Raw genomic sequence first — 18092 nt, 5'->3', positions numbered from 1 at the left:
GTGGCGTCAAGTTTAACACTTAGAAACAGTTGTACTATTGGAGAAGACTATGCCAAAGAGTATGTGGATCCAGATGGAATAAAGGTAGTATTGACTGTTCTTAAATATCACACTTACAGTTTTGCTCCCTAATGACTAACACTTTTGACTGAAATTCAGACAAATTTCCATTTTCCCTGATGTAAATCAGTTAATCTTGCAAACTAATCAGTTGCATCTTTATATATTATCAATCAGGTTCAAAACCCATGACACTCAATGAAATTATTCATGGGGAAGATTTTAATGAATTGAAAGCTGTTTCATAAAATAAAACTTTTTAAAAATTCAACTTTTGAAGACAGAGAGGGAAAAGGAAATAAAAAACGATGGAACAAACAAAACAAATAACAAGTTGGTGGACTTATACCTAAACATAAAATGTGCCTGGTCTAAATATCCCCATTAAAAAGAAAAGGTTATCTGACTGAATAGAACAGCAAAACCCCAACTCACGCTGTTTACAGGAATCCTACTTTAAATATAAAGACTCAAGTAGGGTAAAAGTAAAAGGCTGAAAAAGATATTTAACATTTAACACCAGTCTAGAGAAAGTGGGAATGGCTGTACTTGTATCAAATAAAGTAGATTTCAGAGCAAAGACTATTACCAGGGATAAAGAAGGTAATTTCAAAATGATAAAGGGGTCAGTTCATCAGGAGAACCTCATACTCCTAAGCGTATATGGTCGGTTGCTTGTCAACGAGGGTGCAGAGGCGAGTTAGTGGAGAAAGAAGTCTACACAACAAAGGGATCTGGATCAATGGGCACCGGTGGGCCAAGTAAACAAACAAATGTTGATCCTTCCCTTGTACCATACACAAAAATTTACTCAAAATGTAAACCTATAGAACTTCTAGAAGTCACCATAGGAGAAAATCTTTGTGGTCTTACGTTAGGCAAATATTTCTTTGATACAATGCTGAAAGCATGATCATAAACAGAACAAATCATAAATTAGACTTCTTCAAAATAAGAAAGAAACTGTTAAGAGAATGACAAGCCAAACGCTGGGAGCAAATATTTGCAAATAAGCAACGTGATAGATGAGTTGTATCTAGAATATATAAAAGAACTATTAAAGCTCAATAAAAAACAAACCAGACAATCATAAACAAAAAATAGGCAAACAATTTGAGAAGACACTTCACCAAAGAAGACATGGAGATGGCAAATGTGGAGAAACTGGAACACACACAACGATATTGGGAATGTACAACCACTTTGGAAAACGGTTTGGCAGTCTCTTAAACATCCCCTCATCGGATGACCCCACTGTTCTAGGGATTTACTCGAGGGAAATTAAAGCGTACGCCCACGCAAAGACGTGTGCAGCTTTATTTGTAACAGCCAAAAATGAAATAGCTCAAATGCCCATCAACAGGTGACTACATAAACAGCTCATATCCGTTCAATGGAATACTCAGTAATAAAAAAGAATGAACTACGTACACACACAATGTCATGGATGAATCTGTGCTAAGTGAAAGAAGCCAGGTAAAAAGGAGCACCGATTTTATGATTCCAATTATAAAAAATAGTTCTAGAAAATGCAAAGTAAGTTATAGAAAGTAGGTCAGTGGTTACTTGAAACTGGGGGATGAAGATGGGGAGGGTCCCATGGGAGGGATCACAAAGGGGCCACAGAAGCTTGAGGGGGTGATGGGTACATCCGCCATCTTGATGTGGTGATGCTTGCACTGGGCTGTGTGCATATACACCTGTCATACTGTATGCTCTAAACGCACGCAGTTCACTGTACATTTATAAACCCCAGTAAAGTTTTTTTTAAAAAGTTTGCTCCCAGTCTTTGTAAAGGTATGTGATAATTTGTACATGTGACACACAAATTTCAGCAAAAAAAGTCACACGATGGTGATGAAAACATCCGTTTTCAAAGCACTCTGGCATGAGTTTATTTGGAAAAGCAATTACCTTCTTTTTCAGTGTTAATGTTGCTTGCAATTTGAAAGTTCAGATTAAATGCTTATTTCTTTGAAAATTTCTAAGTAACAAAACATTGTCATTTGTCATCAGAAAAGATCAGCAATTTGGAGTTATCTTTTTGTGAAAGAAATATGTGTAAATAATCAGTGAACTTAATAACTATTCCAAGTACTTTGCCTCATAGCAGCAAATCCTCGGTAGCACAATGGAAATGAATGTACATTGCAAAGCTGTCCTCCTGATATGGTTGAGGAAAAGCCAGGATAGGGCTTAAACGTGCAGGCTGGACACCACTGTCACCTCCTCCTCCTTGTAGAAGGCCCACTCTGTCACAGGGGACTCCACACCCTGGACAAGACACAACCACCTGATGCAGGAACTGGATGAAAGCTCCATCCGTGTGTGACCAGTCAAGAAACTGTAGCTTCTTTAATATCATTTACCTAAAAGAAGTGCTCACATTTCCCTCCTACCCCTCAATGGACTGCCACTTGCCTTCCACTCGAGCTGATACTGTAGGTTCTTGCAGGAGGGTAAACAGTCAACAGGACTTACTCAGTATTTACCGTGATTCGGTATTACCTGTTATTCAGTGTAATTCTATGGGGGGGGCGGGGTGCTAGTAAAAGTAGCTATTATACGTTAGGCAGCAAAATAATACTGCTATACAGTCACGAATACTAGTGGGCACTAACTCTGTGGCAGGCAGCGTTCTAAGTGCTTTGCATGCACTACTTCACGTAACTCTCACAAAAATACTGTCATTTATCATTTTACAAGCTTATGACCTCCAATTGGAATAAGCTATATTTTTATTTATTATTTTTATTTATAAACATATTTATAGTTTCAAGAAATTTATAATGTTTACAAATATATAAATTATTCAATTTAGATTTATTTTTATTCTATTTTGTGTTCAGTGTAGGGAAGTAACGTGAATTTTAACTTTATGGCAAAAAATAATTAGTTTTGGCAAATTTTATAGCTACTTTGGTCCCCATTTTCTACATGACCTTCAATATGAATAGTAGAAAATAATATAATGTAATATTATTAGTAAATGATTTTACCGTATTCATCCTACTGCAAATTACTTTTCTTTATTTTCTTTTTTTAATTTTTTTGCAGTACGCGGGCCTCTCACTGTTGCGGCCTCTCCCGTTGCGGAGCACAGGCTCTGGATGCGCAGGCTCAGCGGCCATGGCTCACAGGCCCAGCCGCTCCGCGGCATGTGGGATCTTCCCGGACCAGGGCACGAACCCGCGTCCCCTGCATCGGCAGGCGGACTCTCAACCACTGCGCCACCAGGGAAGCCGCCTACTGAGGATTATGAATGAAGTAGAAAACCATGCTGCCTAAGTTGATTTTGCATGAACTGCCTATGACAGCTGAGTAGTTAATCTTGGGCTCCCTGTCCAGCCAGAAGAGACCGCAAGGAGAGGTGGCTGCCATTTATTCTGACGGTGTTTCAATCTTAGGCTCTAGGATATGGAAAAGTCACAAAAGACAGAAGAAAGAGGACCTGGAAACAGGAATATAACCTAACATATTTCTACCACATGGTAAAAATGCCACCACTTATAATTTTATAAAATGGCATCCCTAAATATTGGCATCCAAGAATACTTAGCGATGCTTCAGAATGCTTCTCTTGTGCCTGTTTCTACAATAATCATTACTCTGAGTAGACATGGTGGTGTCTGGAGGATGCCCTAATATTATTCACGTCATGACAGGCCTGGAATCACTTACAGGTAAAGCAACTAAGAACCAGACTCCGGATCACCTGCCTGGGTTGAATCTCCTCTCCAACTTTCACTAACGGTACACCTTTAAGTAAGTTACCTAATTCTCTGTGCCTCAGTCTCCCAGGTACAGACTGTGGACACTGCAGTGCCCAAGCCAGGAAGAATATGAAGGTTCAGTGCGGTAACACACTTAAGGAACTGAGAACAAACTCGGTCAAGTGCCGTGAAGCTCTCAGCGCTGTTGGCAGCTACCATCTGCTCATCTCTGATGACACCAGCACTGCTGCCACTCCATGTGGCTCCTTGATGTCAGTCTGGTGAAGGATTCTTGAGTGGCAGGGGCATCTGTGCCGTCTTGCAAGTGCCGACTGTGCACATCGCCACACAAGTCTGCACTCAGTATGTTACGTGGGAGCTTGAGAGAGTCCGTAGTGGGAGCCCGCACTCCACAGAAACTGGGGAACGCTACAAATAAGGCCTCTTCTTGGGTAGAGAGCAGGCTTTACCAGCATACCACTGGGTATGGGCGATCCACAAGATAAAAGTAACTTAACTTCGGCTGTTGTAAACTGTGCACTCTTTTCCCCTTTCTACACAATTCCCATTTCCAACCTAATTGACAAAATATTTGCTAGAGTACAAATTTTCAATATGATGTTTGTCAACAGCATTAAATGATATCGTTAATAAAATTAATTTGGTCCCCTAAATAAACCTAAAATGAAAGACACACTCCACACGGGCATGAGCAAGAAGCCCTGTGCTATGTATTTAGCGGCATAAAACAGTGCTGCGGTGGGCGAGAGGAACACCAGACCCAGCACAGGCTGTGCTTCGTGGTCCGGGACTTGAAGGCCTGTGCGGGGCGAGAGACCTCGCTGTGGCTGCTGAGGCCAGTTACTGAACTGAGGACTCTGTAAAGAGAGACGGTCACGTAAGTCTCCTGCAGGGCAAGTAATTCCGGGTCAATTTGACTAAATAAGTAAAGATCAAGTAAATAAGTAAATGAATGAATGAATGAATGAATCCAAGAAAGAAGAGACCAACACAAGGAAAAATCAACAGATTTACGCCCCCTAAGAACTGAGTTGATAAAAAAAAGAATTGAGTGATTTAAAGTATACTGTTGGGCTTCCCTGGTGGCGCAGTGGTTGAGAGTCCGCCTGCCGATGCAGGGGACGCGGGTTCATGCCCCGGTCCGGGAGGATCCCACGTGCCGCGGAGCAGCTGGGCCCGTGAGCCATGGCCGCTGAGCCTGCGCGTCCGGAGGCTGTGCTCCACAAAGGAAGAGGCCACAACAGTGAGAGGCCCGCGTACCGCAAAAAAAAAAGTATACTGTTGAAAAAATACACCATTTGATGTGTGACTTCCTTCGCCTGCATGGTTATTCTAGTTTATGGAAACCACAGCACCAGATGCAAAGCAATGATATTTTTTCCTTGAACAAATCCTAGGTAGAAGTGTTTACAATGCTGTCTTTCTTAAAGACAAGTGAAGCACAGCATAGCCAGGGTTCCAGAGCCAGGCTTACACACATTCAGAGCCTGGCTCTGTCACACACTTGCTGTGAGACCTTCCACAAATCACTTAAACGCTACGTGTCCATTCTTCCTCCTGTCAAGTGGAGCTAATGATACTCAGGATTGCTGGGGGACTAATGAGGCGAGTTTTTATACGTCAAGTGTCCACAATAGTGCCTGTCCCAGAGCCAGTGTTACATCGATTAAGGGGACTTCTTATATTACAGTCACCTTAATAGTCACCTTCTGGTAGAGAAAAGACACGCAGTACTTGCTGGTTGAATTCAGGAATGAATAAGGTTTGGACCATTTATTAAATCTGTTCCTAGCCAATTGGTTTCATCTTAATAACAATTTTCTCCACCTTCCTTTAATGTTAAATGTCTCTCGATTCAAAATGTACACAGCTAACCTGCTTTTAAAGGACTCCTTTTTTCTAGGCAAAAGATATAACAGGTATTTACTATCCTGTTAGCTTTTTGCATCATATCAAATTATTTCTTTAAAATCACATGTATGAGTAAATTAATTGGCTCTTTTAGTTTTAAAAATCTCTTTCACTCTTTTTAAAGGGTTACCGTTCCATTGACAGTACTATCTGTCAAAAATAAAATGGAGATGTTGCCAGTCAGAGACGTGCCCCTTTAATCCAATAAAAGGGGTGGAACCTAAGAGATCTACAGGTGAACTAAAGAAGAATAAAGACATATGCCTCCCGGACAGGCCTTTCACTCAAACAAGACCACTGAGCTGAACAGTAAGAGATGCTCTTACATTATCGCATTCAGTATTAGAAGACTTTTACATGTGGTAAAATGCTCCAGTTAAAGATATAATAATCTGTTCGGGAGCAGAAATATTTTGAATTTCCCAGGACCAACCTGTTTAGTCTGACTTAGTAGCCAGCGATTACAAGGCACTTCACACTGCACAACGCTTCTTCATATTTGCGATCTAAACAAATATTCATGTATATTCTCTACAAACAAGTAGAGCATTGAGGTAAAGCAGGGAGCCATGGATATGATGAATTGCTTGGGACAATGCTAATACAAGTTGTTGTTTTTAACGAATCTTCATAAGATGCTTGGGGAAAAAAATGTTCAGAACCGCGAAGCAGACTTGCTCAAAGAAACATCCCGTAAGCGCCCGAGTGAGGACAGGAATCCACGTCTTGGCCTTTACCCTAGAGGTCAACGATCTGACATCCTCAGCTGAAGAAAGCGCTGAGAAACTCTCTTGTAAAGAAACCAACTGCTGGCTTATTGAAACTGACATAAATTGGGAGTTGTTCGCTTTTTCTTTCTTCTTTAGAAGGATGCTTGATTCAACAAAGCCAGTATTACTTTAAAGAAGGTATGTAAATTGGTCTTTTTTCTGAATTGGAACAGAAATAACCCCAAACTGGAAGGCCAGGGAAGGGAAGCGGAGAATAGGAGGTACCCTGAAGCTGCAGCATCAGAGGCTGTTACTCTTTTTGAGTTGGAGAAACTGTCAAAAACTACAGAATTTTTTTAAGCTTTCATGAGGAGAAGAAATACTGCAGTTAAAAGAAGTGGTAATTAACTCCACAGAGAGCTGAAGCTGCATTACTTGGATTTCAACGTGCACCTTCAAGGCAACCAGCCCTGGGTCTGCTCAACCTGGGAGAGTTTTACATCCGGAGCCTGCCAAGCGGGCGATGACTTACTACAACCGTGGCACATACACTACCTGTCATTGTTGGAGAGGAGAAATAATTTTGGTGAGTTTCAAAGTGTTTATAAAAATTACAGGGCTTCCTTGGTGGCGCAGTGGTTGAGAGCCCACCTGCCGATGCAGGGGACACGGGTTCGTGCCCCGGTCTGGGAAGATCCCACATGCCGCGGAGCGGCTGGGCCCGTGAGCCATGGCCGCTGAGCCTGCACGTCCGGAGCCTGTGCTCCGCAACGGGAGAGGCCCGGATATCGCAAAAAAAAAAAAAAAAAAAAATTACAAGTCTGTTTCACTACAAACGAACTCCACTAACTTTACCCTAAATAATCAATGTAAAAATAGAATGCCTGTTAACTTATTCATGGCTTTTCAGAAAGAGTGTTATTTTTCTTGATTCAGTTTGGTATGCAGCTTGGTATAATCATTTAATCGTGACTGAGTCCAGGTTTCATGATGCAACAATCAGCGTTCAGAAGAGCTTTGAACCCACTAGGCTAGCTCGTCTCACAGCACAGCTGAATCAATTCCATAGTACTGAAACTGACATTTATGTATTCTGGGAAGTGCACAGTAATTCTTCAAGGGAAACATGAAGACACGGATAGACTATAAGAGGATCAATTTCCACTGCCTTAACTTTCACACGTACATTTACCTAAAAATGACCTTTTCCCAAAATCCATTTCAAATCACCCCTTTCTCAAATTGCACTAATACAAAAACCTCTTAAAGCAAAGAGGTAATTTAAAATTTAAAATACTGGTGTTAATAAGGTCTAAAAGTGGTTTCTAAAGCTTTCATAAGACACTGAAGGTGGACCTAAATAAATTTTCAGCTGATAAATCGTTGAAAATATTTTTTGATGATAGAATTGTCAGTACTTTTCGGCCTCTTAGCTCAGGTGGTGTTCAGATTAAGAGTAATTGCCATAATAAAACTCTTCCTGTCCCCATCTACCCAAAACGAACACAATTCTTATGGCTTCCCTAAAAATAAAAGCGACAAGGACAAATAAAACTGACGCTGAGTAGTGGGGACCACATTTCTCAACGTCAAAGAACAAAGTTCCAAAGATGGAAATGAAATGGCTGCGAGGAATTCCGTGGCGTTTCACGGAGGTATTGATATGCAGACAGGGAGAGAGAGCACAAAGGATATCGAGGCTTCTGTGTAAACTCTCTTCTAAAATAGTGAAAAGAGGGGCAAGGACGTTTCAGTGGAGAAACCAGGCAGATGCCTCAGTAACAGAGTAGTAAAGGTCAACATCACCAGCAATGGGCCACGAGCCTTCCCGCAGCGGCTGCCACGAGAACACAGTATCTGCGATAGTCCTGTCAAATGATAACCTTGATGCAGTCATGAGGAAATGCCAGACAAAACCCCGAAGAAACACTCTGCAAAACACCAGCCCATACACTTCAAAAATGCCCAGCTCGTGAAAGACAGAGTAAGGAAGGGTTCCAGATTAAAGGAGGTTAAAGGGGTCTGCAGATTAGACAACAGTACAGTACCTGTTAGGGGCTGAATTGTGTCCCCCCAAATTCATATGCTGCAACCCTACTCCCCAGTACCTTAGATGTGACTGTGCTTGGAGTTGGGGACTTTAAAGCAGTGATTAAGGTAAAATGAGGTCGCTAGGGTGGGCCCTAACCCAACATGACTTGTGTTCTTGTAAGAAGAGGAGAGTGGAACAGAGACTTGCACAGAGAAAAGACCACGTGAAGACACAAGGATGAGGAAGGCGTCCATAAGCCACGGAGAGAGGCCTCCAAAGAAACCAAACCTGCCAGCATCCTCGCCTTTAACTTCCCGTCACCCGAACTGTGGACAAATAATGTTCTGTCCTTTGAGCCACCCAGTCTGTGGTATTTGTTATGGCGGTCCTAACAAACTAATACAGTACCGAGGTGAATTTCTTTATTTTTAATTATGCAGTAGAAAAAGAAGATGTCCTTGTTTGTAAAAAACACAAACTGAAGCATTTAGGGGTTATGAGACATATTGTCCGAAACATACTCTCAAATGTATCAGAGAAAAAATGATACCTATGAATGAAGGAGAGCGAAGGAGAAAGAAAGAGTATCAAAGCAAAAATGCTAATATATTAACATTTGGGGGAACATGGGTAAAGGTATAAGGAAATCCTTTGTATTATTTCTGCAACTTTGCTTTCTGTCTGAGATTATTTCAAAATAAAAAGCGTAAAAAATTTATGGCAAGCCTAGTTTCATTCTAATGATAGGTAAAATTTAAGAATGGGTACATTAACTATTTTTGTTCTAAGCCACAGCCATCTCATTAAGAAACAACAGTTTTCAATAATGTATACTTTTCATTTTTGATAATTATCAAAATTTAATAACATGGTTGCTTTGATCACATATACAGTAATAATGACATAATACTATAGGTCAAAATTAATTTGTAATCCTTCTTATACATGTTTGTTTTAGACTATTATCCTAGGGTAATTAACAAAATAAAGCATAAAATATATTAGATTAGAATAAACTTTTGTGGCATAATAGAAACACATGTTCAAAGACAGAAAAGAATGATGCTAAATTTTTCAGTTGTAAGAGCTAGTCACTATGTTTTTTAAGTGGACTTAAAAAATACAATAAATGTCAAGTTGTTCTAATACATAGAGTCCATCGAATACATTTAAAAGTGATGAAAATCAATATTTAGAATATACTGGAATTTACATTCTCTGAAACTTTTAAACTAAACAGAACAAATGTAGGGAATTCCCTGGCAGTCCAGTGGTTAGGACTCCACGTATTCACTGCCAAGGGCCCGGGTTCAATCTCTGGTCAGGAAACTAACATCCCAAAAGTTGAGTGGTGCAGCAAAAAAAAAAAAAAAAAAAAAAGTATACTGTCAATATTTTTATTTACGAGGAGATACATAGGTACAGAAAATGTTTGAAGTAAGAAGTATCTGACAACTGCACTAGTTTATTTCCGATGGGCCGAGTAACAATAAATATCCCCACGCGAGGGCCCAGGTGATGCAGAGAGGGGACGGGTGCTCTTACTAAACAGCACTAATCGCATGGTAAACAGTTATCCCTAGTCACCAGAGTATTTTTTTTTTTTTTGCCATTTTTGTTTCTCTTTTAACTGTTTCCACTAGTTATGTGCTTGTTCCTATGGAATTCCGTCCTATTTCCAAAAAGAAAGTTTCTCTAAACTACTAAGGTGATAATTCCCATTTATGTTGATTTGGCTTTATAAAAGGTTACTAAAATTTTCCTTAACTTCAAAATTCCGGTGATGGCATTAGAGGATTACTAGCGTTTATAGAATACTAAATGTTTAATTCATTTAAAATATAAAAATTTAAAAGAAAGATGATACGTTCAACTGTTTTAAAGTGAGACTTCATAAAATAAATGGAACCTCATCTTACTATTCAGTAAACAGGGTTGGGCCGTTGTGAGGATTAAATGAGTTAACATCTACAAGGCATCTGACAAACGTGCTGAGTGGCTGCCTCACTTTTCCTCACAAAGGAAACTTTCCGGGCTGGTGTTAAGACATGAGTCATTACTCTCTTTTTGTGTACAAGAGTCTCAAGTGCGGTACAAGTGACAAACGCTAAGGGTTTGGATAACCCTCTCATGCACATCAGTAGATTATCAGGAAATGTAAACCTTACATTCGAACGTTTTACCCTTAGGTTAACTTCATTTTTCTTTTTAACAAATTCACACACTGAAATAAGTGTAAAAATTAGGAGATTTTTTTTCTTCCAAGGCATTTTAAGGTATTTCCTAAAACATGCACAACCAGGAATCGCTGTTTGGGGTTTCTAAAAGAAGTGGGGGGAAAAAAAAAACAACCTTTATTTAAAAGGTTATAAAATTTAATATTGAGTAGTAAAAAAGGTATTTAAAAAGTATTACTTACATTGGCACAGTGTAAGGCTAAAGCACAGAAGACAGCAAACATTTTGAAGTTGTTTTCGTCCGTCTTAGAGAAGGCACTACCGCTGATTTTGTTCACCATCTGCACCACGCCTATCACGCTGCCCCGACTCACGATGGGCATGCACAGGATGTTCCGGGTCGTGTAGCCTGTGTACAGGTCCACCTCTCTGCGCGAGAGTCAAGGAGCAAGACGACAAAAGGAAGAACAGGCAGAAGAAAATAAACCACACGTTCTATCGTAAATCTGAACTCAGTTTTGCGTCTCTTACAATTAACTGTAATGGAACTGTTAGCGTCTAAATTCAAAGACCACGTGACATCTGCAAGTGTTTTATTAAAACCTTCTCAAAAATATTCTAATGAACTTGTTCCGTTTTCAAGAGAGTTTTTCAGAACAGTAGTATATATTTTGCAAATATTTTCTCACAATCTGTCGCTTGCCTTTTCAGGTTCTTAATAGTTGATCCATACATTTTTATATAAAGGCTTTATATAAGGATATGTAAATATTTTCAATATTTAAGTACTTTAATAGCAAGTTTGTTCCTTTAAGAAAAAACCTGAGATTTTCAGCATACTCTTCACGTATTGATAAAATCTATTACGGGGATACAGCTGTGTTTATATGCGAGTCGTGAATATCTGACATTAATCAATCAGACGCCTGAAAAGCCTCCTGTTGCCTATGGTATTTAATTGTCTCTTGAAGGAAGCCCAGCGTCTGAATGCACAGAGCACTGCTGCCAAGACATGTGAGCCATTACTTTCAGTGGTCAGGGCGTCAACCTTGGGATTTCAATTTTGAGACATTTATTAAAATCGAACTATATAAACTGGTTTCTAGTTCTCCAAAGACACTCAGAACAAAATAAAAAATCTTTATAAGCAATCCTAATATCCACTTCAATAATATCCAATAAAGGCTGCAACTTATTGAGTTCCTACTTTGGGTCATATAAAGTTGCCAGACCTTTTATGAATATTTTAAAAATCTTAATCTTAAAAAAAATAACCCTACAAAATAGGTATTACTGTGCCCATTTTAAAGATGAGAAAACAACTGACGCTCCAGATTAAGTAACTTACTCCAAGTCATTCTAGAGCCAATAAAGGACAGAACCAGGATTCAAAACAAGTACTTTTATCACTATGTGTTACAGCCTTTGAAGGTATTGTTTGATAAAGAATATGCTCAGGACAAAATGATGCCACTATAATGAAGAAAAGTAACTTTATAAATGTAAACTCTTGCTCTTTAGTTATTTTTATGACATTTCAAACCCCTGAAGCTGGAGATAATTAATGGTTTAGAATCCATCATTTTATATTGACAAATACCTGAAAACACTGACTACTGATAATAAGCTGGTTCAAAGACAGTATAACAGCACCAAGTGGGGAAAAAAAAATTGAGTTGGGACACAAAGAACTAGGGCTCTACCTCAGAGGCTTCGGCCAAGCGGGACCCGAAAGGAGAAACCGACGGAGGACACAAACTCCTTCTTACCTGTTAAAGCGTGGGTCAGCATAGGCATCTGGAATGTTCAGGACTTCCCCTGTTCTTGCTACTTGACCAGCAATTCCTTTCTCAATTGAAAATCTGCACATATAAAAAAGAGGAACATGCTAATTAAAATACAGATGTAAAATAATTTGAGACATTTCAGTACCACCAAATATTGAATAAAACAGATTGCTTTACTTTAAATGCTTGCATTAGTTTTACATTTACATACTCTAAATCATATTATTATAAAATACATAAAGGTAAAGCATAAAAACACTGCAGAGTAACCACTTGAGAACATTGTTTTAAGATATAATTCACAACGTATTAAATTATACTGAATCACAAGCTGAAATTGAAAATTAACTAGCATTCTCCCACACTGACCAATAATAATCTTTTATATTTGCAAAATACCTTGTAATTTACAAGATGCTTCAACATAAATTTTCTTAATTAATTCTCACTGTGAACTGAGACCCATATGGGTTTGATAACTTGCCAACACTCTTAAAATATTAGTGACACAATAAAAACAAGAATGCAGGTCAACGCCAGGGTACGTTCCACCACCCATGTAACCAAAACCACAGGTTATCTGTGGTCTCTGAGATACAGGACTTGAATTTTAAGGCATTTGCAATACAAGTACTATACCAAAATAACACAATTTGCAACTTGTAGTATTTTTACTCCTCTAATTTGTTAAATTTAAAAACAGCCAGAATACAGGCATTATCTCACTACACTTAAATGTTTTGATATCTAATATCAGCATTTTTATACATAAATATATTCTAACACAACACTGTAAAGCAATTATACTCCAATAAAGATGTTAAAAAATATTCTTATATTTATAGTTTTTCTCATTACGATATTATAATCAAACACGGATTCATTCAAAATTTAGTTAAGATGATTACAATCACAATATCTACATATTTCAATAGCTCAAAAATTACTTCCATAATATTACATTTTCAGCATTATAGAAAATAATCATTATTGAAATAAAGCTCCACCCTAAGGATTTCCCTAAGGAAAATTCAAAAGAGAATTGACACCAAAGAGAACTAACTTTCTTAAAGCACCAAAAAGTGAACCCAACCTTGCACTGCATAAAATGCGAGGTTGTTTTCGCCTCGGTTTTCTTGTGCTTTGAACAGCATGACCACAACAAATTAGAGTGCCTTGAGCAGAGCAGCAGAATCCACTTCATGGTTTATGCTTATTTTCTTGGTCTAGGAGTAGCTCGGTGTGGTTTGCTATCTCGGGTCAGTGGAAGCCATAACTGAGGGGCCAGTCCTCACATAAATGGCTGGCATCGCTTGGTCAGCCGAGAGAGCTACAGCCAACCATATCCCCCTCACTTGTTTTTCCCACGCTTGTAAATACAGGCTCCCAAGTTAACGTCTTCAAAATGAGATCGATGCCAGCACTGTTACGGAACACTCAAACCTTCAGCAAGAGAAATGACTTTACCTAAATGACTATATCCAGACTGATCTACTGAGCTCCAAACAAACAAACAAAAACTAAAACACTTCTTAAAAAACCTAAATGGTGCCTGTAAGGCAGAGTTATGTGAGTATGGAATATAGGTTCTATTACCCCAGGACGATAGAATGGGAAGCACCCAGTGGTGGGCAGTAGTGAGGCCCAGTGCAGACCACATTCCATGTTTCCTTGTATGACAGACGGCCCAAGTGAATAGCAATTCTTATTAATAAGGAACAGCATTTTACTAGCAAGTTGTAACTACCAAGGTACTTTCGAGTACTATGCGGAAAAGTAGTTAAACGATATATATCAATATAAAGCAAAAGAAATGCAAATATCTAAAAAAAATACAATTTCTGAATGTTATGCTTGATTCTTAGCAGTTCTGTGACAGTACCCCTTGTAGGTGCCCAGACTGTCATAGGACTGAGCCACCGCACCTCTACCAGCCAAACTCCATTCTGTTCACCTAACTGACAACAGCTGCCACTTAAAGAACGAAGAAGGCTGCAGTTTCAAGATGCAACAAAAGTGTTCTCTGTGATCGATTAAGCCAACTGTTGGGTATAGAATAATGTGCTGAAGTTACCAAGTATACCAGGTCAATTTCCACTATGGTCTGGACTCTGAGACAGCGCCGTGAGCTGGGAAGGGTGGGTTCCGGATTGTTTAAGTACACCTGCTCCTAGACACAGGAAACCTTGCAGACTCCAGGTGGGGTGCACCTTTACCTACCTGGCGGCACTAGTAAGTTTTTCCAACATGATTTCCAAAAGGACCGCCTCCGGAAGACGGCATTTCCAGGAGTGACGCTAAAGCTTCCTAGGCGCGGTTTCGCTGGCACTGCAAGGTCATTCCCAGAAGCACTACCTTCAGGAGGCGGGTCCTGGTGGGAATGATATCACAGTATGACAAGTACTGTCAGCACACCTGTGAATAGGCACAGACAAGTGGGTAACAGAGCACCTGCACAGCCGCCAGCACAGCGACCGACACGCTACTTCCAGCTGTACCTTATTTCTTTGGTCTTCTTGAAGACAGGTTTTCCTTCCTTTTCCTCTCCGATATCAAAAAGGTCTGAATATAACTCCTTGCTCTTATGGTCTACCTGGAAAAGCGCACAACGATCGGCATTCACCAGGTTTTTTGCATATATCTAAAGGGAAACGAGAAAACAAGAGTAAGCCGATGAGAGATTCACAGAGTTTACAGGTAAACTTTATCAGAAATAAATATTAATTTCAGCTGCTCTATAATGTAACTGGGTAGGAAATTAGCATTATAATTAAATAAACACAGGCATATAAATACAAAAAATAATACTCTCTGTCACTGTCAAGGTGCTGACACTGGCAGCCGCTCTCCACCCACGCTGTGGGGGCAGATGTTGGAATGTTACAACACTCCTGGGTGGGCTGGAAAGCAGCTACTGGCCTTTCTCCCTGAGAGCCTGTCTGCCACCCTGGCTACTTTTCCAGAGCTTCTCAGGGCTCCCTGATGCCCTAGCCTGAGCCTCTGTCAGCTCTTAGGCCGGCACCCGTTCTGACTGGCTGGCGTTTACAACATACCAGTTGTAAGAAGTATGAAATGTGTGTCCAATAAGACACACAGTGTTCATATTTACATCAGGTGCATTTTATTTGCTGCACTAACAAGAATGTGTAACAATTAGTAAGTGTTTACTATGTGCCAGATAGTTTTTATAGACTTATGTGCATTAATTCACTTAATCCTCACAATTAAGGAAACTTAACCTCCTTTCCACACATTAGAAAAACTGAGGCACAGAGAGGTAACTTCACTTGTCCGCTATCGCGTGGCTAGTAAACGGATCTGGTATTTGAACTCATACTAGCTGTTTCCACGGCCTATGCTCTTATTATCAAACGTGCTTTACCATTTCTGAATGGAAAATTGTGGATTCATATTGTCATGCATTTGTTCATCAATTCCCTTCAACAAGTACGTCTTTGATGCCTAACATTTCTCACTGTCCCCAGTGGGCTGGGATTACAGTTATATCACAAAAAATTTTATTTAGCCATATTCAGAATTCTGGCAACGTCAAGATGATAGACGTGAAACTATTGCTCAGAGAAAAAGAATTACTTCTCAGAAAAAGAGCCATCACAAAGTCTATGCAAAAGGGACATAGGCCACCTTGTGGCCAGAGGAAAACATATAATCTCATGTAAAAATACCTTATAGATTAAATAAAAAGAAATCAGAGTGGGTTAGGTACCCTGGTTCTTTCTCATATTGTATCTTTGTCTTTCCTGCTATTATAAGCTGTACTCATTCACTCAGCAAACACTGGCTGTGCCTTATATGCCGTGGACCAAGTACTGGGCGTTATGAGTGTCAGAATTTCCAGGTGACCTGTCTCGGCCACAAGCTGACTGATGAGGACCTCATCAGTGGAAACTGCTTCCTTTCCCCCACGGTATCCCGAACGCCCAGAACCAGGCCTAGAGCAGAGGACGGCTAAAGTCCACAGGCCATTTAAATCCACCCCATTGCCTGTGTGTGTAAATAAAGTTTCACTGGGACAGAGCCACGTGCATCCTTTATGCATGGTTCACAGCTGCTACAACAGCAGCGTGGAGTAGTTGCAACACAGTGCGGCCCACGAAGCATAAAACTTTACTACTGGCCCTTAAAAGAATTTGCCAGCCCTTAGGTTAGGACATATAAGAGCTCTCAAAAAATACTTGAGGAGGAGGGACAACGTGACGGTGGGAAGGGAGCTATGGTGTCACCGCTGGCAATCCCAGAACCATCACCCGTCTATTCTGCACACTCACGCGATCTTGAGTTATTAAGTCATAATAAATTATCTACAGGGACATCTGCATCCTTAGTGGTCATGATGGCTGCTTGATACTTGGGCACATATTTAGGTCAATAGTTATAAAAATCTGGATGAAATGGACAATTTTCTAGAAAAGGGAAATGAATTCAAAAGGAGTTGTAAAATCTGAATGGAATCAGAATCATAAAGACAATTGAAATACTGTAAAAATAATTTCTTCCCATAAAAGGCAGCAGGTCCAAATGATTTCAAATACGAATTACTCAAGAGTCTTCACGAATAAAGTCCCATCTAATTTAAATTGTTGTAAGTTCAGACAGAACAAAACTTCTCCAGTTATTTTTACAACCCCTGCTATGTCACTGATACTAAAAATTGACAAAGATACTATAAAAAAGAAAATCACAGACCAATTTGCCTTGGAAACAGAAGGAAAATTATAAATACACATATTAGCAAGTCAAACAGGAATAAATATTTTAAAATTTCCATATTTTAAAATTACACTCTATTCATAACTGTCCAGTATTGTGAAGTCTACTGTTATAGTTCATAAAGCAATAAAACAAAGGAGAAAAAGCAAATGGCTGTCAAAAAATATATGTAATGAAATTCAGTAATTATTCATGATAAAGTTTTAGTGAAATGGGAAGATGTGTATGTATCGGTATGCATACACATCCTGATAATATGTGACAATATCAGTCCTCATCATACAAAATGATAAAATACCAGAATTAACCAATTAAGACATTAAAGTTATGAACAAGACAAAGACATGTTATCATAATTATTAACACACAATTAGGTAAGAAAAGCATGAGTATACGTATTTGAAGAGACAAAAGTTTTACTGTTAGGTGACAAGGTTACTGAGTATGTTGAAAAGTCAAGAAAATCAACTGAAAACAATGACATGCAATAAGAAAGACTTCCGTTTTAAGGTGAGTGACTCAACACATGTGTACTTTTTCATTCTCCCCGAATATTAAACTTCCAGTTTGAAATGACACTCACATACCGGAAAAGAGTTAATAAAGAAATCCTAGGCATATTTTGGTAATATTGATGAACTCCAAGCCTCAGAAGGTCATTCTAAAAGCCATCCCCGCTCCTACACACATTCTCTCTCACACGTGCACAGACACACACATGCACACACACGCACACAGGTTTACTTACAAGCGGAAGATAATTTTTGACAGCAACAGAGGATTTAAAATTCAGTGGAAATATACCTTCAAATTTCTGAGGAAAACTTGTTTTAAACTTAAAATTCTTTACCAAGTCAAACTAGCATTCAGTCATAAGGCAAAATAAAGACATTTCTCAAGCACACAGGTGAGACTGAGCAAAAATAAACAAATAGATAAACTCAAGAAAG

At 39.3% G+C, this 18092-nt stretch overlaps 1 protein-coding gene across 1 annotated transcript in view; it reads right to left on the bottom strand.

The window, feature by feature from the left end:
- PDE10A (phosphodiesterase 10A) overlaps positions 1–18092 on the bottom strand; it is a 310755-nt gene that overhangs the window by 49175 nt on the left and 243488 nt on the right. The window contains exons 11-13 of the mRNA XM_032651210.1: positions 14910–15052; positions 12394–12486; positions 10867–11053 (exon numbers count right to left, since the gene is read on the bottom strand). Of these exons, the coding sequence (XP_032507101.1) occupies positions 10867–11053; positions 12394–12486; positions 14910–15052 (423 nt within the window). The remainder of the gene's footprint in view (positions 1–10866; positions 11054–12393; positions 12487–14909; positions 15053–18092) is intronic.

This window comes from Phocoena sinus, chromosome 12 (genome assembly GCF_008692025.1).
Source record: "Phocoena sinus isolate mPhoSin1 chromosome 12, mPhoSin1.pri, whole genome shotgun sequence".
NCBI classification, from domain to species: Eukaryota; Metazoa; Chordata; class Mammalia; order Artiodactyla; family Phocoenidae; genus Phocoena; species Phocoena sinus.
Note: the sequence above shows the minus strand (reverse complement) of the source record. Positions and strands in the feature narration are given on the sequence as shown.